Here is a 23462-nt window from a genome sequence, read left to right on the forward strand (position 1 = left end):
TCTAAGCAGTCCTTTATAAGTTCCATTAATTCCAAATATGTTAGGACTTTTTAGTGGCTTTCAAACATCTTTTAAAACAGGACCCCTTTTCAAATGCAACTTTACATGAAACCTAAGTATATGAAACAGATAAAAAGCAGGACTTCAGTCCCAAAGCAGAGGAGGACTCCAGGGGTCTCTCCACCCCCAACAGAGGTTGGAAACTCTGGCTTGCACTCATAGCAGTAAAGGCCAATAATGTCATTGCCATCATTTTATAATGTTTTAATTCCTTAGGCTTCAAAAGCAACCCAGAGCTAAAAACAGACAGATTCAGAACCCCCATGGTTTCGGGAGTGTGAACTCCTTGACCAGATTCCAGAAATAAGGGGCTCCTCTTAAAGGGCAAAGCAGAGTGTCTTGGGGTGATCAAGAGATCTTTACACAATAGGGGATGAGGATTGTGCGGGCTGAAAATAGAAACAGTATGTTGAAAATGTAAGTAGGCGTAGATTGTAGAGTCGGTCCAAGGTAGGTTTCAAGGGAAAGATTGGAGGTGACAGACTGTGGAGAGCAGTGGACAGTCCTGGGTGCAGCTGCTGGAGAGCGAGAGCCGGGGCACAGGCTTCAGGGTGGCGGATCTGATATTCTGGGTGTTTCTTAGTGGCAGGAGGGCATGCTCTGCAGCCCAGCCACCTGGCTTCGTCACACCTGCATGACTCTCTGGATCTATAACTTGGACGTGTTACTCTCTGTGCCTTAGTATCCTTCCCTGTAAAATAAGGGTAATAATAGACCCTCACAGGGCTGGTGTGAGGATGAAATGAGCTGGTACATAGGAAGTGCTTAGAACAGAGCTGGCACACTGCTTAATAAATGCAAACTATGCTGTTGATCACTTAATGTATTATATTTTATCATATCATTATATTATGTATTCTTATATAAGCATGTTATATTATTATATAATATACTGTACAATATTACTCGTTAGACTTTACCATGAGAACTAAACTTGTGAATCATTACCTCATTCAGTTTTTGACCCCTAAATTAAGAATGACAGAATCATCATCCTAACTCTAGCAACCATTTATGCCAACGTGTACCCAGCCCGTCACAGGGCATAATCTCGTTTACTCCTCACGGTAATCCTGGGAGGTGACAGTAATAACTCCATTCTCTGGGGAATACAGTCACGGGACTGACATGTCGTGGAATCGAGGTTGATGCTGGCTTGGTCTGTGCCCAGGCCTGTAGCAATGTCAAGGCCGGGGCCTCAGGTGGTGGCGTGGCCACGCGCCATACTTCCCATCTTCTTGACCCCCGGGAGGTGCTGGTTCTTCCTGAAGGCGCAGAGAGGTGCTGCAGCGGCCGCCTCTGGCAGTGCGTTTTAGGACCCTGCAGCTCTTCCCACCTTCACGGGAAGCTGTCTGAGATTTTTCCCGGGGTCCTGGCAGCTGCTTCTGAAACCTACTTTGTCCTTTCCTGTCTCTACTTCCTCTCAGGGAAAATAGTCACTCACCACCACGTGTAAAAGGACTCTTTATCAAGTTTATTTGAAGGCTTTTATTTCTATCTTCCCTAAGACTTGAATCCCAGCCAGTCTTTAAAAGTTCTCATCTGGCCTGTTCTCTGTAAATCTGTGACTAGGCTGCCTTTCAAACAGGAGGGTCCCGCTCCCCAAATAGACCTCACTAAATGCTCCATAATGCAGGGCCACGCCCAGCCTGGCCACCTCTGTATCCCAAGTGCCTAGCCCCCTCCTGGCACACGGTAGGTGCATAGTAACTGCGACTTGAAGGAATGAACAAATGAATGAGTGAGTGTGTGCACTTTTATTCATGTGTAGCAGGAACCAGGAAGCTCATCTTGGACCTTATGATTGGGAAAACATGTCACTAAACTGTCTTCTGGAAAAGATGCTAATAAAACTGCCCTTTCACTCTACCTCCTGGACACGGACTTTTGTACAGAGCTCTGCAGTTCACAGAAATCCAGAGCGTTCTTTTTTGCTTGCTATTATTTATTCATTCATATAATCTGCAAATATTTGTCCGCGGAAATGTGCTGTGGGACACTAGGACACTAGGAATCGTGGGTGGGGGAGACGTCGAAGGGTGAGCGCCTGTTCTGAGGTAGCTTCATGTTTCACAAAGAAGCCAGTCAAGTCCCCCAGGCAATGCCACTGCTCTAGATTATGCCCTGTGACAGTGATATAACTAGGATGCGTATGATGGCATAACTCAGCCTGCAGAGTGGGGAGCAGGAAAAGACGAGGAGAGTCTTATCTGTAAGATTTGACTCATTTTGCAAGATGAGTAGATGAGTCCTGAAGGCGAACTGGGCCTGTGGGGGAGACCGTACAAGTGAAGATGCAAGACCTGGGAAAAAGAAAAATTGTGGGGAGTTATTGGAAGTTTGCCTGTGACTGAAGAGAGGCGATGTGACAGATGAGTCGAGTGGAAGAGACAGATCAGAAAAAGATGCTGAGGGGCCAGCCCAGTGGCCGAGTGGTTAAGTTGCGTACTCTGCTTCAGCAGCCCAGGGTTTCGCCCATTCGTATCCTGGGCGTGAACCTAGTACCGCTCATCAAGCCATGCTGAGGCAGCGGCCCACGTGGGACAACCAGAAGGACCTACAACTAGAATATACAACTATGTACTAGGGGGCTTTGGGGAGAAAGAAAAAAGATTGGCAACAGATGTTAGCTCAGGTGCCAATCTTTAAAAAAAAGAAAAAAAGTTGCTGAGGCTCAGCTGAAAATTCGTGTTTGATTCGGCAACAACGGGAAGCTAAAGAAAGGTTTTAACACAGGATGAGAGGCACTGATGCTGTCAGATTGGCATTTTAGAAAAATTGTTCTTGGAATCTTGTGTTTGGACCTTTCTTATTAAATGCTCCCTTTCTTATTAAACGTTCTCTCAGTGCTCCTAAATGAGCAATAAGGGGGCCTATTTTGAGTTTATCCGAAGCCTCTGGGGAGGGTCCTATGGAAGTCATAATGTTCCCCAACTCCAGAGGGAAGATGGGAAGCCAAGACCCGATTGGTTCACAGATTGGGTCTTCTCCATCTAATGGTCAACTCTAGGTCCCAGTATTTTAGAGCTTGGGGTGTTCAGTGTTTTTGCAGGCAGAAGAATGTCTTCAAAGAGCAATGAGACTGGAGAGAGAAGTCTTTCTGGTATGAACAGAACAGGCTCGAGCTCCGAAGAGGAGGCGCCAGCCCAGGCTTCCCATCCCTTGAGCTAGGAGGAGCCCTAATTAGGCTGATCTCCGCCTTCAGAGTCCTCCATGTGATCTGCAAGAGGAGCAAGGAAGCTTTCATCCTGGAACCGTTTCAAGGTTGTCCATCACGCTCCGCCAGGGCAGAGGAGCCAGAGGAAGCCAATGGACCGCGGCTGAGAAGGCCCCAGGCTTCAGTGTCCAGTGGAGCAGTTGACAGCAGGATACCTACCTCACACCCAGCCACCTGGGCAGGAGCACCCAGTGGGAACGAATCCTGGCTTCAGGAAAGCCACGTGCTTTTTCCCCTAATGCGCCCGCTTTACTGTACTAACAGTGTTGATTTGGATTGCACGCTCTTTTAAATCAGCTCTCCAGAAGAGAAGCTCTCTCCAGCAGTGGGGGAGTTGGTGCCAAGGCAAAAATCCCTTGTAATCTAAGATCAAGAGGCCGCTCTTCCCTAACCCCAGAGCATCTGGGCTTGTTACGGTTCTCATTATGCGTTTCTTGGAAAAGATTTGGGTATTTGCCTCAGGCCAGAGAGCACAGCAGTTTCTTTTGAAGGAAGGGCAATGTTCAGATTGATTTCTGGGAACCATACATAGGCTCTTCAATTCTATTTTCTGCTCCCTATAAAGACCCTGTAAATATACAGGGTGATGGTGCTCAGATTATTTAGCAAAGAGCTCTGTGATTCATGTAATAAGCATTCTGGAGATAGGGAGGGGAAGAAAGAGTTAACAGCTCCAGGAGCTGCTGTGGAACCACGAGCTTCAGCTCCTGGGAAATCTGAACTTCCTAGGAGTGTTGTAGATGCGAGGACAAGCCTGGGAGTCCATCTGGATAGACCAGGGTCGGGGAATGCTCGAGGTGACAGGTTTCAGGGAAAGAGGAAGAGGAATTGGGAAGGGGAGAAGGTTGGCACTAGCTTGGGGAATGTTTGCTCTTTGGAAAAATCAACAGCTGCTGTTTGCCATTCCTGATCCCGGGGAGACTGGGCGGGTAATGATTAAGTGCTGGACCCTGGAGTCTGACTGCCAGGTTCACGACCTAGCTCTGCTCCCACTCTCTCTGTGACCTTGGGCAAGGTTCCTTAACTTCTCCGTGCTGTTTCCTCGTTAGTGCAATGGGGATAATACCACCTACCCCATAGGGTTGGTGGAGGAATGAACAGATCAATACATCTTGGAGCTAAAAACAGTACCTGGCTCAGACTAGGTCCTCTGAAATCCTTCCCTACTTGCTGCAGGAGCCCAGAAACCCACCAAGATGTGTGTTTTAAACAGCTTCATTGAGATGTAATTTACAGACCATAAAATTGACTCCATGTAAGAGTACAATTCAAGGGTTTTTTGCACATTGGTAGAGTTGTGCAATTACAGCCACAACCTAGTTTTATAACATTATCATCACCCCAAAAAGCTTGTTTGAGCCTGTTTGCAGTCAGCCCTTGCTCCCTGCCCCAGGAAAACACTGATCCGTGGTCTGTCTCTGTAGATTTGCGTTTTCTAGGAGATTTCTGGCTTCTTTCACTCAGCGTAATGTTTGTGAGGTTCGTGCACATTGTGGTATGTATCAGTCCTCATTCATTCTTTTATTGCTAAATTGTATTCCATTGGACGAATGTACCACAGTTGGTTTATCCGTTCACCAGCTGATGGAGATTTGGGGCGTTTCCACCTTTGGGCTCTTGTGAAGAGCGCTGCCATGAACAATCACATGCGTATGGGCATATGTTTTCATTTCTCCTGGGTAGACTCCAGTGGAAGAGGGTGGAATGCAGGAGGTTTATATTTGGCTCTTTCAGCAGTGAGCGTGTTGACTCGTTGATTTGCATGTGTAGAGAGATCCATGGGCATGAGTCGCTGCATCCGGCTTCACAGCCACCTTGTCTGTGGCCCTTGTGGAAACACAAATTCACACCCTCTGCTGGGAACCAGCCCTGGGGGCCACCCAGTGGACTGAGGCCACTTCTTTTGAGGGCAACACAGGCTGAGGACGGTGGGCACCAACAAGCAACTGAAATGTGTTTGATCCAGCCAGTCAGTCTTTATTGAACACTTTTTCTGTGCCAAAGCCTGGATTTCCCAGCTTTGACGTAAATAACAAGTGTTTCCGTTACCTCTCAAGTAGCTGAAATTAGCCCAAACCCCAATCTGATGGCCTGGAACATGCCTCCCTCCCCACCTTTTTTTTTTTTTTTTTTTTTTTTGCAAATTCCTGACCTTACTTCCTCCAGACCCTGTATCTGAACCTGTGTTCCTGGTTCCAGGTAATGTGAGTTTCTGCAGAAATCCATTTGGCCTCATGTGTTGTGGGCGTCATAACTCTTAAAGGTTTGGCCGGGACTGGGTGGGGGTAGAGAGTTTGTAGAAAAGATCCCATCATGTACAACCAAGAGGGAGGGACAAGCCAGCCCCTGCACCCAGTGCTTCTCTCCCGGGAACGGCCTGCACCCCATCTTCTCTGGCTCTTTTGGTACTTGTGTGAATTTTTTTTCATGCTATTGCTTATCCTTTGTCACAAAGGCAGCATTCTTACTTCTTCACGGTTGTATAAATTTGTTGCTTAATAAACCTTTCTTATTACAGTTACTGCATGAAAATTTTAGAATAGTCAAGCAAATTCAGGGAAGTTTGGTGACTGGTTAAAATCATTGCTTAAGAGGAATGTAGATGTTCTGTGTTCTAAGTGGGCTTGTTAATGAGATTGGAAATTACTGTTTCTCTCACTCTGGCTGTATAAAGCCTCTCTGGGTTAGAATATTGTCCTTTTCTGCTTATACTACTGTCAGATCCCCAGGATGCCAAAACCATTCAGTTCAATAGCTCTTTATTGAACACCAATTATCTGCAAAGCACTATGTTTGTAATAAGCCACTAACTCCTATTCAGCCTACAAAATCCCACCTAAAAGACCCTATTTCCTGGAAACCTTCTCTGATTGCTACCACCATCATGCTTCCCCTCCCTACACAGTTAATTATTTTCCCCTTCTAAGTGGCCCTTACATCCTGTTTGGATGTCTGTTTTGTTCTTTTCTATAATTTTTGAAATGTCAGCCTCTCTTTACTAGACCGTGCGCTGAGCCTTTGAGCCTAGAGACAGTCTCATTCATGTTCATATTTCCAGCACAGGCTTTAACAGTCATTTGTAAAGTTTTCAATGGATGAATCAAAACACCTTCGAAGCCAATGTATGATGTGAGTGTTTCACGGAGGTTTGTGGAACTAAGATGCCTGGGTCTGGTCCGAGGCCATTCTCTCTGTCCTGCACTGTTGCTAGCTTCCTGACTGTCTCTGCTTCTCCTCCTGCCGTCTGTTCTCAGCACAACAGATCCTCTTGCTCCTCTGCCCAGAACGCTGCAGGGGCCCCCCTCCCACTCCAAGGAAAAGCCAGAGCTTTACTTGGTCCCCCAAAGCTGCATGCACTGACTCCTAGACCTCCCAGACCCCATCACACGTCCTCTGCTCGAGCGACACACAGCTCCCTGCTCCTCCCGGAATCTGCTAGACACGCTCGCTCTGTCGTCAGAGCCTCTGAGCTGAGTTTTCCTCTGCACGGAGTCTTCTTCCCTGTGACTCGCGTGGCTCACCGCTTTACTTCCTCAGGTCTTTTCTCAAATGTCACCTTCTCAATGACACCGTCTCTGGACGCCCTCTCCCCCAACTGTCTCAACCCCTTTTCCTCACTTCGTTCTTTTCTAGAGCACTTACCACCTTTTAAGAATTTATTTCTTTTGTTTTTCTGTCTTCCTCACTGGTTATAAGCTCTATGAAGGCAGGGGTTTGGGTTCCCTTTTGTCACCAAGTCACCCCCAAGAGCCTAGAAAAGTCCCTTGCACATAGGAACAGTAACAGCCAACTTATAGATCATGTTATTTATATCTGGCACTTTTCTGGGCACTTTACACACTATCGTTATCTTAATCCCCTCAATAGCTCTATGAAGTAACAGTTGATATTTTCTTCATTTTACTGTTGAGGAAACTGAGGCAAAGAAAGATCGTGTAAGTAGCCAAGATCACTCAGCTAGTAAATGGAGGAGCTGAGAGTCAAACCCAGGCAGTCCAGGCTCCGAACCCTTATGTTTTCTGCTTCTTAGCAAGTATTTGTTGATGAAAAAAAGAATGAGTGCTTATAGCAGGAGACACGACAAGTTGGCATTGCCATGTTCGCCTATGCCGAGGTTCCATGAAAAAGAAGACCCCCCAGCCTTCCTGAGCTTGCCCGTAGGGGTGAGGAGAGACTTATGACAGGGCTGCCGTTTCAGTTGTGTCCTGCAAGCAGCTGGGCAAAGAGATGGTTCTTGTGAGCGACTGTCGTATGTAATTCAGGCCACTCAACTTTTGCCTCTGGACCCTGGCAGCTACTTGGCTGCCTTGGAATATGATCTTTAACATGTCAAGGCACCTTCTTAGGAGTCACCTCATTTTATCTCACAGGAACTATATAAGGACTGAAGGACAAATGATATTATCTCAATTTAGATGTGAAAGCTGGCAGCGAGAGCTTGAGGGACAGTGGTGAAGACCCCCAGCTGGGGCCAGAATAATAACCCAGATCCTCGCGCTCCCTCCTGCCGTATCTGGTGTCGTGGGGACACCTTCAGGCCTCCCTCTGTTCAGTTTTATCACCTTCAGACTTTCCAGATGGTTCACCAAGTCTTAAGTTCTGCCATTTTTACTATTCCCGATCCTACTGGCTCCCGTAACAGACTACTGAGAGGATGCCAGACCAGCTCCTGGTGAGCCATGAGCAAGGGTGCCTGGAGCACCAGAGTTCTGTGAAATTTAGCTAAGTTCACCTCAGGAAGGGAACTTCAAAGATGTCGGCTGCTGTGGTTTACTGAGAAATGATCAAATGGGCAGATCCACCCTGCAGTGAGCTTTGAGGGCACTCCCCTTTGTGTAGACCTCATGGTGCCATCTTGCCCTGCTCGGGACGAAGTGCTGGGCTCCGTAGGGCCTCTCAGACTCAGCAAGTGTAGAGATATGGCCCTCAGCTCTAACTGCCTGTAGGTGTCCTATAAGGAGAGACAGTCTATGATTATTTTTACAAGCTATAAAAGCGAGAGTTTGAGCCTTCAACATGGGTTTCCAGTTCCCCAGCCTAATCCAGGGTTGGGCCAAGCTAAGTCCTAGAGGCACAGAGAGGAGATCTCTCACTTGGCTTCCAGTGAGCTAGACGGCATGATCTGGTCTGGATTCCTGGTGGTTTGCCTGTTCTGTACAGTCGCACAGTAGGCTTTGGTGTACATTGGATTTAAAATCTATTAGAATATTTAAAGGCTGTAGAAGTTATGAGATTGGGCCTTAAGAATTATAAACAAAGTTGCTTGCATTAGCCAGCCAGAAAAACAAACAACAAAGCAACACTTAACGTTTTCCAAACATCCATGCACTCACTCGGCTCTGATCAGCAAGAACTGCCCTCATCACTGCGTGTTCTCCTTCTTTCTGTTTGATGATGGCCATTCTTGTGGGATGGACAGAGCATCAAAGGCCAGCCAGTAAGTTTCCATATACTGCCAAGTAAGAGAGTGACAGCCACCGGTGAACACTGTGTTCCTTCTCAGGGGACCCCGGGTCCATGCCGTCACCCTTAATAACAGCATCCAGGCCAGCGTCACTGTGCTGCCTGAGGCTTAGCAAGCGTGTGGATTCTGCTTAGGATCAGCATGAATCGAGGAGTCAGATAAGGGTCTTCAGCCCAGTGAATTGTCCGTCTCTGGTGGTGCCCAGGGCTGTGAGGTAGGACACTCTGCCCACCCAACCACCATACATCACTTTCAGACTATTACGCCGGACCTTAATATCTTTAAATAAACCACTGTATTTCTATCATCTCTGAATTATGAGACCCTTCCAGAATCTCCTGTCTTCAGCTGATAGGATGCAGGTTCTACGTTTCCCAACCACCATGCAGTGGTGGATTTCTGCTGCTTAACCACCAAACCCGCTCAGGCTCAAGCGGCCGCGTCCTTCATCATAGGATCGCTTGATGTGGAGGAGCACGAGGGGTTAGCCTTACTTGACGGGGTCTAGATCCTGGATGTGAGGGGGCCTAGAACAGAGGCTAGCAATGAGTGCTCACTGCCTGCCTGCTGCCTTTCTCAGTGTGTAACAGCATCGCCTCCTTCAGGAAGGAGGAGGGAGAAACGAGCTGTAGAAATCGTCAGTATCATTGTCTTCGTTTTTCTGATGAGGAAACTGAGGCTTCAGAACATTATGTGTTTTGCCCAAAGGTTCACGGCCACTAAAAGGGAAAGGCAGGGTATACCCTCAGCTGTGTTCTTTTCCGATTTCTTTTGCTCGCTAAAAGTAAACAAGCATGGTTTAAATACAGAAATGCAATCAATACAAAAGGCCCCTCCTGGATGCAGCCTGGCCTGCATTCCCAGGCTGCCCCCACCTCGCTGCTAAGGGACCCGGCAGTGCCAGGCCCTCCTTTAGCATCGCTCCACATGACCAGCAGGGTGGGGCGCGAAACGCTTCCTCTGGGCACGTGCGCCAGTTCTGGAAGCCCCGACCCTGGGATTGTTCATCAGCTCCTTGTCTACACAGAGTGAGGAAAGGAAACAGGAGGAAAAATAAAATATTCCGGAAGGACTTACATTGAAAAGTAAATTTCCTTACCACGCCCGACCCTGTTACTCCTTCCCCTTCTCAGCAGTGCCCACGCCAGCCAGAGATTCGTCCGGGAGCAATGCACGTGTGTGTGTATCTTTTTGTCTCCTGCCGCAGTGCTCGACAGAAATGGAAACACACTAGACACCCCCTTCACTCTGCTGCTTTCCCTTCTCAGTATGTCCCGGAGATGTCAGCCGGTGCACACTTGTTGCATTTTTTGGTATTGTTTGTATTTAAACAGCTAGCTGTTTAAATACAACCTTTAGATTGTGTCAGGCCTTTTGCTTCTGTTCTAACAATACTGCTGTGACACTTCGTGTCCTGTGTAGGTTTCTTTGCACCGCGTGTCCCTGTATGTCCATCGGGTGAATTCCTACAAGTGGGATTCAGAGCCCAGGATCCTGACCACCACTGGTGGACTCGCCTCAGGGCCAGCACGCCCCCAGAGGACTTACGCATGGCTCTCAGTTCCGGCAACAGACAGCACCTTCCACGGGTTGAGCAGCCCAGGGATTCGGGGGAATTTTGTGGGCTTCTGTGCCAAGGTTCAAGAGAACACACTCTGGTGCTGGGGGTGCATGAGTCCCCACCACTCGGGCCTGCTTGGGCTTGCTCCGGGCCAGCTGAAATGACAGCTGAGGGCCCAGGGCAGGGAAAGCGTCCTGCTCCTCCCCTGCCTTTCCCCCGCCCCACTCCATCGTTCTTCTCACGGCTCAGGCCGTCGTTCATCGTGCTGCACAGGTCCCTTCCCTCTGCCTGGCCCGTGTCTTCCTCGGTCGTGCTCGTTTCCTTCACTCCTTCCAGACCCCAGCATGGTTGGTCCTGCCCCATCCTGAGCACCCCTCCACCTTCCGAGCTGGGGGGCGGCTGTCTTTGCAGCGGGTACCGGGTTCTTCACCTCCTGTCACGCTTGTCCTCAGACAGTTTCTCTAGCTGTTGAATTGTGCAGCAGCGTTGTAATTGTTTTCAACCAACAAGCCCTGAGCACCTGCTGAGGCCCTGACCCCGTGATGGGTTCTCTGGCCCGAGTCTGCAGGCTCCCGGCTCTGCTCCTTTGCTTTGCAAAGTTGAAACTAGTGCTCACTGAAAGGTGTCGTATTAGGTAACTGCCAAGTTAGGTAGACACTGAAAATGTCTTTGGAATTAGAGCAAGGGAGCAGAACAGCTGGTGAAGCTGGGCCTAGAGATGGGCCTTCGAGGGCGGGGGCTTTAAAAAATAGCTGGATTGAGTAATTGTTGATGGTAATAATAATGAATAGCCACCGTTCCTGCAGGCAGGATGCTGTGCACCTGATGTGTGTTACCTCTTGGCCTTGAACCGGGGTGGGAGATGCTGTTGTTGTCCCCCTTTCACAATTAGGGAAGCTGGTGGGTAGAGAGGCGAAGGACGTGTTCTATGGAAGCCCAGTTCCAATGCAAGTCTGTCTGGTTCCCAACTTCTCCCTTTGCTGCTCTCTCACAGTGGGGTGCCTCCCCTTGGCAGGCCTGCTTGACAGGCTCTGAATCCCCAGTTGCATCCTTGCTCCCTGGGCTGATGGCTTCGTTGTCATTCTAGGACTTCTGCCACGGGCAGGTGATGTGGCCACCCCTCAGTGCCCTGCAGGTGAAGTTTGCTGAGCCAGGCCAGTCCTGCAAGCAGGTGTGCCAGGAGAACCAGCTCATCTGTGAGCCATCTTTCTTCCAGCACCTCAACAAGGACAAGGACATGCTAAAGTAAGTGCTGGGGGGGTGTGGAGGGCGGCTCAGCCTCCAGCTGGCCTCTGGGTTAGAGTTGGGTTGAGAGGGACGAGGTTTTCATTTCCAGGCTTGTGGGCTGTTGGGAAAAGATTTGGGAAGGGGAGGAGGTTGCAGCATGACCCCCTGCACAGAGAAAGTGAGGCCAGCATTTTTCTTGTTAGGTAGGTGAAGTCACCTGGCATGCTGATATATTTAGAATTCAACTGGGGGTGTTGTATTCACATAAATAACCGTTTCTGGGCTTGGAGACTGTGGGAGATGTGCAGTTTGCTGACGTTATACAGAGGAACCGTGGGAGCAGAGATGGACACAGAGCCACAGGCATGGACAAACCCCCTCCCCAGGGTCCCCTTACAGTAGCCAGGTCCCCAGACGGCCCCCAGCAGCAAGGAGGAGGCACAGAACTGCCCACAGCCAATTCCATTGCCACCTCCCCCTCCTGCAGCCTCTGTCCCCTTTTGCACTTTATTCCAGCACCTCTGGAACATGGTGCATCGCAGGGGGCGTGAGCAGGCCCCGCTCTGCCGGGTCCCTTAGCAGGGAGGTGAGGGTAGCACCAGGACTGCAGGTCAGAGCTGCACCCAGGAGGGGCCTCTGTATTGCTGCAATTTTTTCCCTTGTGCTCGCATAACTTTTAACGATGTCATTCATTTCCTTTGCATTGGCATTTTGAGTTTGGCATTTAGAGTTCCCAAATTTCCACGTGAGATTTCTTCTGGCCTGACTTATGACCCCTGTCAGTGCTAAATCTCGGCTCCCAGTTTTTATCACTCCCCACCCTGGGCCACATATTGCTGAATTACCTAGCCTCCCCTCCCAGCCCCCCTTAATTGCTCTAAGTAGGTATTTCCCCGTAAGAGATTTGCTATCCCACCCCTAGATGTTCAGTTGAGCAGTGGTAGGGTCCCAGTCTTGAAGAGGATGTTTAAGGCATGGAGTGGCCTTAGGGCTCGTGTCTTGCCTGTCCCCCATTCTGGCTTCACATCCTGTTAGAGTGCGTGCTTGGCTGCTGTGGTCGTGTGTGGTGGTGTGAGCTGGCCTGGTCCCGCCTGTCAGTCTTCTTGTCTCCAGTGTGGGATTACACCCGTTTTAGAGAGAGAGTGTGGCCTCTGGCATCACACCTGTGGGGAAGCTCTCCTGAGTAGGGATGCGGCATATGTTATTTTTTTTCCGTTCTTTTATGTGAAGACCAGGCTCAGAGGCTGCCTTGACTCCACCATCACAACAAAAGCCAGGCCAGAAGAGAGTCAGTGTGGCACCCTGCTCTGCGACCAGTGAAACTTTGTGAGAGGGGGTGGTGGTCTGATATTTATGGAATGCCTAAATGGTACTAGAAGGCTCCATTTCCATAGCACATATCCTGAACCTCTAGGGTTCCAGGAGGGGCTTCCCACTGACTCCTTTTGCAAACAGCTCCTGGAGCAAGGTGACTCTTTGAGAACCCACGTTTCTCTCTCTGTTTGTACCGGAAGTCTGGACTCGCTGGTAGGGACTAGGGACCGTGGACATAGAACTGTCCACATGCAACCCTGCGTCCACCTCTGGAGGAGGAAACAGGAGAAGCTGCAGCCCGAGAATGGAACCCAAGTGGGAGTCCTCAACAGCGCGGTCCTTCCCAGCCAGGCGGGAGTCAGGCCTCCTGCCTGGGTCCTGTGATACCCAGAGACAGCACAGGGCCCCACACAGCCAGCCTGTCTCTGGGGCAGAGGTCTCGGTCCAGCGAGTGGGGGGGAAGGAAGGAAGGGGAGCCAATGGGCCAGTTTCCTCTCTTCCATCAATTTTCTCACCTATAAAATGAGGACATCCTGGATGATGGTGAGATAATGTGCAGCCAGTGCTGGAGACAGGGCACAACAGCCCGTTCTCCCAGAGAGCTTTAGGCAGCAGAGTTGACCTGAGGTCGCCAGGCCGAGATCATGGAAGTCAGTCCCCTCCTTGGCCTCCCTGTCCAGCCCTGTATACTATGCAGAGCCCACGAGAGCAGAAGGCCTTGGTGTCGGGCTGTCCTGGGGCCAGGCCTATGCCATGGGGTTGTGCCACTGTTGATACGTGGGTTTCCTTCCTAGGAGGCTGCAGTGAATGCTAATTTTGCAATAAAACTGCCTGAAATTAATTCTTTGAACATAAGAGCCCTATTGAATATCTCGTTCCTACATCTGTGAATCCTGACAGTGTGGTAAAACCCCAGCTCTCCGGCAGGCCCTTGAGGGCCTCCTCAGGATGGGGCAACCCTGGCCCATCCATATTCATGGCCAGTTAGCAGCGAATGGCTCCTCTAAGCCAGTCCTGCTTTTTATTCTCCAACTTGGGGCCTGGTTCTTCCAGTCTCTGGAAGTCCACAACCTTGAAGAGCCACCTGTCCTTGTTGTGTGAATGATATCACATCAGTCGAGCCCTGTGGAGCACCCCGTGCTGTCATCTTGAATCAGGGAGAATCAGGCAGCTGGGCTCTGAGCTCCTGTTCGTGCAGGGTGTGGCGTCAGTGACGGAGAGGGGACTACACTCTCCCATGCACAAAGCATGCATGACTCAGGTGAGACCCATCCTCCACCCAGACCAGGGCTGGGGTGTCCGGAAGGCAGAGGCTCTGGGAGGAGCTGGAGTCCATGCTGGCGTGGCCCTGTCGGGACGACGTCCTCTCCATAAACAGGGACACATGTTAATGTGAGACCCAGCCTGTAACATTGTTTCCTTTTTCAAGTTGTCTCTTCTAAAGTATTAAATTATGAGAGTTTGGGTTTCCTTTGTGAAAAAGGGAAGTCTGAGCCACAAAGGCTAGAATGTGAGCACTTTGGTGTCTGAGAGAAGAGAGATGGCCCTGAGTCAGAGTGATCCCGGGAGTCTGGGGGGACCCGGCAGATGCAGGGTTGGAGTGAGTGGGAGGGGAGGAACTCCAGGGCAGGGAGGAGGAAGCCGTGACTGCAGGTGCATGGCGCTGCTCCCATCCCTTCATCCTCCGTGTGTGCGACAGACATCACAGGAGCAGCCACGGGCACACCCTGAAAAGGCAAGGCATCCATCGGTGAGGGCGCAGGGGTGAGGATTGCTGGGCTGTGGAGGCTGTCTGGTTTCAGAGTGCACTCCAGCGAATGGGGGAAGTCACCTCACCTCTCTGATGACCTTGCTCACTAGTTAAGCAAGGATGAGAGAGTAGCCATCCTGACTGCCCAGGGCTGTGGGACAGGGACCTGCATGCTAATACATCAAGGCTGCTCTGGGTGCCCACAGCACTGTTTCAAGTGCCCCTTAGGGAACTGCCTCGTGGCGGGTCCCCTGTGGTTCCAGGGAACATGTGCTGCTGGAGTGCTTTGTGGGGTCTTTAGGCACTGTCCCTGGGCTGGCTTCCCTGCCGCAGCCTCGGCTGAGATGTGCTCACCCCCAGGGGGCTGTGCCTGGATGGAGTCTGAGTCCTGGTGACCTGGGGCTGGAGCAGGAGGGTTTCTTCATGGCTCCTGACAATTACACTCCTTGCCCTGAGGTCTGAAACTAGTTGTAGAGATTTCCACACTCTGGTCAGCAGTGTGCCAGGCAGATGGCTTGAGTTAAAACATAGCAGCTGCTATAATTCACCTACGTAAATAAATAGCATAAGCATACATCTGTACCCCAAGGCCACACTCCATATGGAAACTTTTAGTGCACAGTTGAGCTCTGGAGACCCCTTCTGTGGGTTGACAAGTAGGAGTATCCTGTGAACGACCTGGTAGCCCCAAATCTCTGACTCATTTTTCCTTTAGGAAATCCATAAAATCCCCACTTCCTGCCCTTGCCTTCATGGGGTCCATGACCTTAACCCTCTGGGCACCTCCATCTCCCAGCCAGCACACCAAGACCGATGGGGTAGGGCATTTAGAGAGGTCGCAGAGCTCCCTGGTGGCTGCGGGAGCAAGATCAGAGGGGGCACTGCCCTCCAGGAACCAGGCTGGCAGCCCAGAGCCACCAGAAGCCCCAGCAGATGTGCTGGAAGCACCAGATTAATGTTGGGAGGGGCAGGCAGGGCCCAGGCAGTGGTTTGGCTGGGGGAGGACAAGAGGGCGCAGGAGTAACAGGCAGGGGGAGTTAATGATGCTTTTCCCCCACATTTGGAAGCTTTCCAGAGGCAGCCGGAAACCTTGAGCTTCCCATCTGGATCCCCACCCCGTCAGCAAGAGTCGAGACTTCCATGAACAAAGCAAAAGGGAAACAATTGGCATCTATGTAAATTCACACCGTAGGACAAGGGAGGAAGATGGCATAGGCAATCCAGCATCTGCCAAGGCAGGGTGACCATGAGGATGATGGTGGTTGTAATAACGTAATAGTTCCCTTTGACTGAATACTTACCCAGAGCTAGACTCTGCCAAGTACTCTATAAGCACTAATTTAATTCCTGGTCCTCCCCTGTCAGCTAAGGATTATGTATCCCCATTTCACAGAAGAGGAAGCTGAGCCACAGAGAGGCTCAGTCATTTGTCCAGGGTCACACAGCTCATCAGAGATGAAATCAGGACTCAAACCCAGGTCCGCCTGGCCTCCCTACTCCTCCTCCTCTGAACTGGTCCCCACCTGGCACATGGGACAGCATGCTGGACACCTAGTGAGGCCTCGTTGTTCTGAGGGAGCCAAAGTGGGTGGGACCAGTGTAACCCAGGCAAAAGGAGAAGATACAGACTGGGGACAGGAATATGCAGTGGTCCCAGCCTGAGAAAGCAAAGCCACAAGGGTCTCCAGCCCACAGGCAGGTCAGCTGTTAGGAGAAGATGGCAGAGGAGCAGGAGTGTGGGCTCTGGCTCAGGGCCTGGGTGCTGATTCCTGCTCCTTGCATCCAGAAGCCTCAGGCACTTACCTCACAGATGGGGAGGCACTGCTGCCTCGGCCAAAGGTGGCTGCTGGGGTCCAGTGGGTCAGTGCCCTGGGACAGTGCCTCCCCCCCAGGGAACCATCTGATTGCTCTTCAGTGGGAGACTAAGGACATACCACAAGAATCTTTTCAAGCTGTTAATAAAAAAAATTAAACATCAGGGATTTTTTTTGGTGAGGAAGATTGGCTCTGAGCTAATACCTGTTGCCAGTCTTCCTCCACTTTATATGGGACACCACCAACAGCATGGCTTGATAAGCCATGCTAGGTCCACGCCCAGGATCCGAACCTGTGAATCTCAGGCCACCGAAGCAGAGTGGGCGAACTTAACCACTATGCCACCGGGCCGGCCCCAACATCAGTTTTTTAAAATATTTGAATAATACACATCTTTGCCCCACTTTGACTCCTCAGAAGTAACCAGTGTTAAATCTTTAGTGCGTAGCCTTCCAGACTTTTTACATGCACACACACACACACACGTTGATCGCACTGTCCATCCCGTTCTGTTATTTGCCTCCGTCAAGGACAGCTCTCCGGGCCGGGGCTTGCATTTTCTGCCCCCTCCTTTTTCAAGGGCTGCATAGAACTCTGAAAGCACAGATAGGCCATATCTATTCAGCCATTCCTCACTTGGTGAGTATTCAGGTTATTCCAGTTTTTCTCCATGACAGACAGAGCTTCAGCAGGCAGCCTTGAGCACACATCCCCGCACACATGTCCAGGCACACACATGCCTTTCTCCAGCCTGGATGCCGCGAGGTGGAGAATTGCTGGGTCAGACAGTGGCTGCCATCTCATTTCCACAGCAGGAGAACTGAGCCACACCACAGCAGGTGGGCCGAAGGAGCCAGTGACAAGGACGGTCCCTGCGTCTCCAACCCATGTGCCTTTCTCTTCCTCTGCAGGTACGAGGTGATCTGCCAAAGCTCAGAGCTGGCCAAGGACATCCTGGTGCCCTCCTTCGACCCCAAGAACAAGCACTGTGTGTTTCAAGGTGACCTCTTGCTGTTCAGCTGTGCCGGCGCCCACCCCAGGCACCACAGGATCTGCCCCTGCCGGGACTTCATCAAGGGCCAGGTGGCTCTCTGTAAAGACTGTCTATAGCGGCCACTGGCTTAGCCCGCACACACTCTGCTGGGGAAGATGGTGGCTCCATCTGGCCACTGGGGGCAGACGTCATTCAGGAACTCTCGCCAGAGCCCGGACTTCTTCATGGAAGATTTTGACTTGATATTGCTCCTCCCATAATGGAGCCTCCCAGTAGGGTTCTCACCAAAACGAGAACCAAAATGGCTCCCGTCGAGAGCAGCCGTCAGGCCCCAGCCAGGAGCCTGGCTTCTCCCTGGCACAATTTTGTTTTTCTTATTTGAGGAGCAACTGTAGGGAGACTGTCAGTGCAGCTGCTCCAGGGTAGAAAGAGAGTCTAAAGGTTCATTTAAAACAAAACAAAACCAGAGGAGGACTTGAGCTGGTTGGAAGGAACTTTGTGTGGGAACATTCCTAAACCCATTAACTTATTTATTTGGGAGGGAGGGTGGGGAACCTGGGAGGGCAGAGAGGGACTGATCACACGTCTTGCTACTTCTTTGATTTTTCCACTGTTTACCACCCACCTTCACTATAATATTATTCCTGTCTGCTTCGGATGGGGTGCGCTCTGGGGATGGTGGCCGCTTGAGGGCAGCTGTGGATCCTCGAAGTGGATGGTGGCGGAACGAAAGAAAATCTCGTGTGTGTGCTTGACACATGGCAGCTAGGGGACAGGCCTGTGTTGTCCAGAGAGCCCGGCCGGGGACCAAAGACAGGGCTGCTTTGCAGTGAAAGGCTTCTTTTCTCTGTGTCCCCTCCCCCTACGCACACACCCTGGCCCTAATTTCTGGTTGGGATCCTTTTAGGAACAAAATACAAGAGTAGGGAATTGACATTTGCTAGTCTAGTAAATTCACTCTTCCTCACATGCCACCGGGAGGAGAAAGGTAGAAACTTGAGACTAAAAGAGCCACTCTTGGAGGTCATGCTCTTTACCCCCTAAGAGTCTTTGAGCAAAGATTTGGACAGGGGTGAAGCTGGCCCCTAAGAACCGGTGGCACCATCAAAGCTGGGCTCCAGACAGGTGGGTTTGTGTTCTATTCTCTCTAATGTCGGGTATCACCCAAGTCCAGGGAATGGGGCTGTTGGTGAACTTGATGTTGGCAGGGTGGGGAGCAAGGGCAGGCCAGGATGAATGCAGCGTGCTGTCATGGCCGCTCACCCGTGGTGTGGGTGTGGGTGTGGTTTGCAAGGGGTGGGAATCTGATGCTAGCTTTTATTCCAGGTTGAACCCCCTTCCAAACCCTGGAGTCCCTGTGTACTGCCTTTGTGTGAGCTCCCCACCCCTCTGCTTCAGTGCTCTTGGTGTGTGTGTCTGTGTATTTCCTGCGAAGCCCTGGCATCCCAATGCTGGTAAGAGTGAGCCCTCTTTCCCCTCTTGCAGAATATCCCCATTATGAGCTGTCCCGTGATCCACCCAGCCCTCACTGGTGGTTTTGAGTGCCTTGGTTTCCTAGCTCCATGCTCCACGAGGGTAGCCCTAGCCTCCTAGCACCTTGTGTGCCCTGGGGACAGCTGGGCAAGGCTAATGGCTGGATAGGCCTTTGGGAAATGAAGCTAAAGGAAGAATACAGAAGGAGCTGGAGCCTTTAGGTACAGGAAGTTAGAGTCATCCTGCTTCTCCGTTCTTTCCTGGTACAGAAATAATACCAAATGCACAGCCAGCCTTTCTTTCTTAGACCCTCGGTGGGTCTGAATTGCACCTCCAATCCTGGAGAACAGAGGGGGCTGAGGGGAAGGACGGGAGCAGCCAGGGTCTCCTCCACCCTTCAGGTGGCCCCGAGCACCTGTGCCAGGGAGAGTGCTGATGGGGAGGCCTCTGCCCTGAGCATCAATGCAGGGGCCCCTCGTGAACTGACTGAGAACAGTCTCTGCCTGGGCCTAGCAACACGGGCAAAAGTCCAGAGGGAACCTTGGTGATGGAGTGTGAGTGAATGTGTGTGTGTGTGCTCCCGTGTGTTGTTTTAAGCTTTGTAAGGGCAGTTTCCTGCAGTAGGAGGAGAAACAACTGCCCTCCGTGCTGTTAGGAACCACTTTTCCCTGTGAATGGGTTTCTTGTCTCCACTCTAGGTTCTGGGAATTCCTGTGAGCGCCCAGGCCTGCGATTCCTGGGCCACCGCTGCCCTCTCCTGGGCTCTTCTGGGAGCTTCCAACACCGAGGCTGTCAGTGCAGGCATTCAGCCAGCAGGGGGAGCGTGCGGGCCAAAACGCATTTCCCTCGCTGGGCTAGATTAACCCATTTCAAAAAGAGCTGTTTAAAAAGCACAGGGACTGAAAAACCAAGGAAGCTGGAGAGCAATGTCTTGTGGAAAGACGCTGTGCCTGCCTTGTGTCCCAGAAGCTGCAGGGGCCGTTCGCTGGCTGTCCCTGAGCCTCGCTCCCTTCCCATTCCTCTTCTCCAGGTCAGGCCGCCTAGCAGAGCACTTTCCCCACCTGAAGATCCCGCTGGCTTCCCCTAGTCCCGTACTAGAAGGAAGGAGGCTGGAATGCCACTGGTGGGGCTTCTGCTCTCGTGCAAACGAACCCACACTCCAGTTGTTGAGGGCATTATGAATAGAAGCGGTGACACCCAAATATATCCTGGCTCCTAGGCCTCTACAGACTTGGCCAACTCTGGTCAGTAGCCCACGAGAGGACATTGGGGAGGGGGCATGTTCCTGCCTGCCCTGGGAGAGGGAGGCACCTCTCAGAGTGAGGGCTGGGAGCCCTTGCTGGCCTTGCCAGGGCCCCTCCTAATAGAAACCTAAACCAATTTGTAATTGAGGACAGTTCCACCTAAGTCAGCATCAGCGTCTTCCTGTGCTACGAGCATATCTTGCCTCGTCTGTAAGTTTCTGTACATTTTTTTCCTAAGTGAAATTTGGCTCCCCCATCCCCACCCCACAGTGTGATCTTAAGTTCTTAAAAAACTTGAGGGAAAACATTTATCTAATTTATTAAAAGAGAGAGCGTTCCTTGAAACATATACGCTTTCAGGAGCAAACTCCTGAAAGAGGAAACACACTTCTTTTAATGCCAGCGAACACCTCGCTTATTTCCTGTATGTGATTTGGTTTGCACATGTACAAATGGGGAGAGGCTTTTTGCATTTTTGCCTAGATTGGGTTTTTGTCACTGCTTATAGTTTGCTTTTTTTGTGTTTGCTTGGAAATATTGAGTGTTTCTCAGATGCTGTTTATTGTTTCTCTGCTGTGCCTTTTCACTTTTCTTTGGGATTGGTTTTTGGAATCTGGGTGCTGTTGAAGGAAGAGAGCAGACTCCTCCAGCTTGGAGGTAGGACGTGTCCTCTGTCACTGCAGACGCTCAGGCTGGACGCCAGAAACGCCCTCCAAGACCCCTAGGACACAGCATACATGCACATACACCCCCACGAATCCGTGAGAACCCCAAGGTTCTCCCTCTAGACCAGCCCAGGCCCTCTCAGGCTGTCTCTGGGGCTGTCTGGGGAATGCTGGTTGCCAGTGGGCCTGTGTTCCCTGCCACGCGGGCACTAGGTGATGTGTGGCCGCAGCAGAAGAGCAGCCACATCTGAGGGGTTGCCCTGAAAGGAAGCAGGCCCCACTGGGCTCATTAGTAGCAGTGGTCCCAAAACACTTTATCTAGTTAACATAAAGGAGACAGAGTAAGCACCCCATTTTTTTCTGTTTCCTTGGCCAACGCAGGGTGTGATACAGGTGACAACTTAGCTTCCCTTTGGGAGTAGAGCCCCAGTGCAACTCACTGGTCGTGGAGGCATAAATTTGACAGGTTGAGTTGAAACTGTGCTGTTTCTAGGTTGGTTCGTGCTTTTTAGACCAGACCAAGGCAGGCCACCCCATTTCTCCAAGGTGGTTTACCTAGGTTGTGTATATAACTGGGACATTGCCGTCCTCTCCCACGCCCCCAGAATTCTTGATTTTAAGGAAAGAGAGTCTATTTTGTTAACGACAGGCTCTGTTGTATCTGTTACTATTCCAGGCCTGGACTGTTTTATTTATTTAAAAATATTTTAATTTCCACATTGGCTTCATTCTAATCCCGTCCATCCCCATAGGGCTACAGAGCACCTTCAAGTGAAGAGATGGATGGACATAGATTCAGACTTCTTTAGAAAGGTATTTCCTAAAGCTGAGAGTGAGTTCCTTTCATTCTTGTTGGCTTCAACAAAAAGTAGAAAACCAAGTTTTTATAGCAAAAGGCCAAATTAGCTGTATAGTCTCGGATGCAGAAAAGAATTACCCTAGCTTCCTTAGCCCTTAGGGTTTTTGTGAGGATTCAGTGTTTAGCAGTGTCTGGCATATAGTAAGCCCTAGTAAATGTTAAATATTGTTGTTAGCATTTCATAAAATTTGAGAAATAAAGAGCTGAGCTCCCTCCCTATCTGTTGATTCAAAAGTAATCCCTACATGAAAATATTACTCCAAATTGACAGAGTGTTGTAGGAATGCCTGGTTTAGGATGTCCAAGTCTCACGCCCGCCCTGCTGGTTGGAATATTACCATCTCCCTGATACACTGGCTGATTTGAAAATATGCCTGACCTCAGCCCCCGATGAAACTAGGCTGCAAGAATTTATAAACTAGAGATGACAAGGGTGACCTTTGGCCACATACTGGATCTCACCCCACTGATGTCTTTTGGACCACTCTAGGGGTTTTCTTTGCAGAACTTTTTGAGCTAGAAATAATAAAATGAGTTTTCTCACAGACCATACCCCCAAAGTCAAAGTTAACTATATTCCTCTGAAATGCAACAATAGTGACTTTTCTGTTTTTTTATTTAAGGGGAAAAGAATGACCAATGAACTTACTCATTCTGTTCTGTCCCCTGGTGGCCTGGGTGGCCCCTCCACAGTCCGAGCCACAAGGGTCAGACTCCTGGGCTGGTTGGCTGTCACATGTTTCTATCAAATGAGAACTTAATTCCATACCCGCCCCGGGGGTGGGGGTCATCTTTAGAACCACTCCCAGAGGCTGCTAGTCATTTAATGATGTTTCCCCAAATCTCCTAAATAGCGGTTTGCTTCTGTTTTATTGGAGTGTCAAAGTTTTATCTCCTCTCCTGTTTGGCCCCATTCTGGACAGACTGCAGTGGTGGAATATGGAGGACTTTGCTGGAGTCCTGTCTTTTTAAGATCCTTTGGATTCTCTGAGGCTGAATCAGCAGTCTATACTTCTGTGGATGTAACATTAGAGTTTACCTTCTTCCAAGCATCACTCCCTCTATCCCAGATTTTGTGAGGCCTTAACATTATCTCCCCCCACTCCCCGCCCCCTGCAGCTGATGAGGCCTGGCAGAGGGACGAAAGGGGAGCCATGTGCTCACACAACAGGCAGGCCCCTGTCTGGGGGGGGCCAGTAGCAGTGGGTGTTCAGAGAGCATTTGCAGCGCTGGGGTCTAAAATCCTCGCTGGGCCAGCAGGACAGGAACTTAGTGCAGTCTTCCACCTCCACCAAAGCTGAGATGGAGCAAACTTGGGAAGGATTTTGCTCCCTGTCGTGCCCAAGTATTAACAGGACCATACGGAACAATCGATGCCAAAGGAGATGGTAACGTCCTCTGTACTGTAGTTGCTGTCACAACCTTGATGTCTTTCTTTAAGCTAATGGCCGTTTACGTCTGTGTCTTCAACCAGCTTCTGGTACAACCATTTTTCTACTGTTTGCTTCTGGGGTTAAGTAGTGCAGGATTCTGCAGATGAGGTGTCGCTGTCCAAATGTACTGTACCGGTATAGAAGAACACAGCTTTGTTTTCCAATGTTGTAGAGAAAACTAGGGAGAACTTTATTTTTCAATAAACTTTTCTTGTGTGACAAGTGGAAGTGATTTTTGGGGGCTGGGTGGGTGCAGGGTCCTCTGCAGAACAAAGCCCAGCTGTTGTCCAGGTGCATCCCCCCCCGCCCCCTGACACTGGCATCCCAGACTCCGTCTCACCATTTGCAAATACTGCTGAAGATGCCGATAGGATGGTGTGTGTAAG

At 50.4% G+C, this 23462-nt stretch overlaps 1 protein-coding gene across 6 annotated transcripts in view; it reads left to right on the forward strand.

Annotated features, from left to right (window-relative positions):
• Positions 1–23295, forward strand: part of MGAT5 (alpha-1,6-mannosylglycoprotein 6-beta-N-acetylglucosaminyltransferase) — a 334592-nt gene extending 311297 nt beyond the window's left edge. For all 6 annotated transcript variants that reach the window (XM_070581231.1, XM_070581232.1, XM_070581230.1 and 3 more), the window contains 2 exons: positions 11390–11547; positions 17320–23295. In XM_070581231.1, the coding sequence (XP_070437332.1) occupies positions 11390–11547; positions 17320–17518 (357 nt within the window). In that variant the 3' untranslated portion in view covers positions 17519–23295. The remainder of the gene's footprint in view (positions 1–11389; positions 11548–17319) is intronic.
• The last annotated feature ends 167 nt before the right edge of the window (positions 23296–23462 follow it).

This window comes from Equus przewalskii, chromosome 17, assembly GCF_037783145.1.
Source record: "Equus przewalskii isolate Varuska chromosome 17, EquPr2, whole genome shotgun sequence".
NCBI classification, from domain to species: domain Eukaryota; kingdom Metazoa; phylum Chordata; class Mammalia; order Perissodactyla; family Equidae; genus Equus; species Equus przewalskii.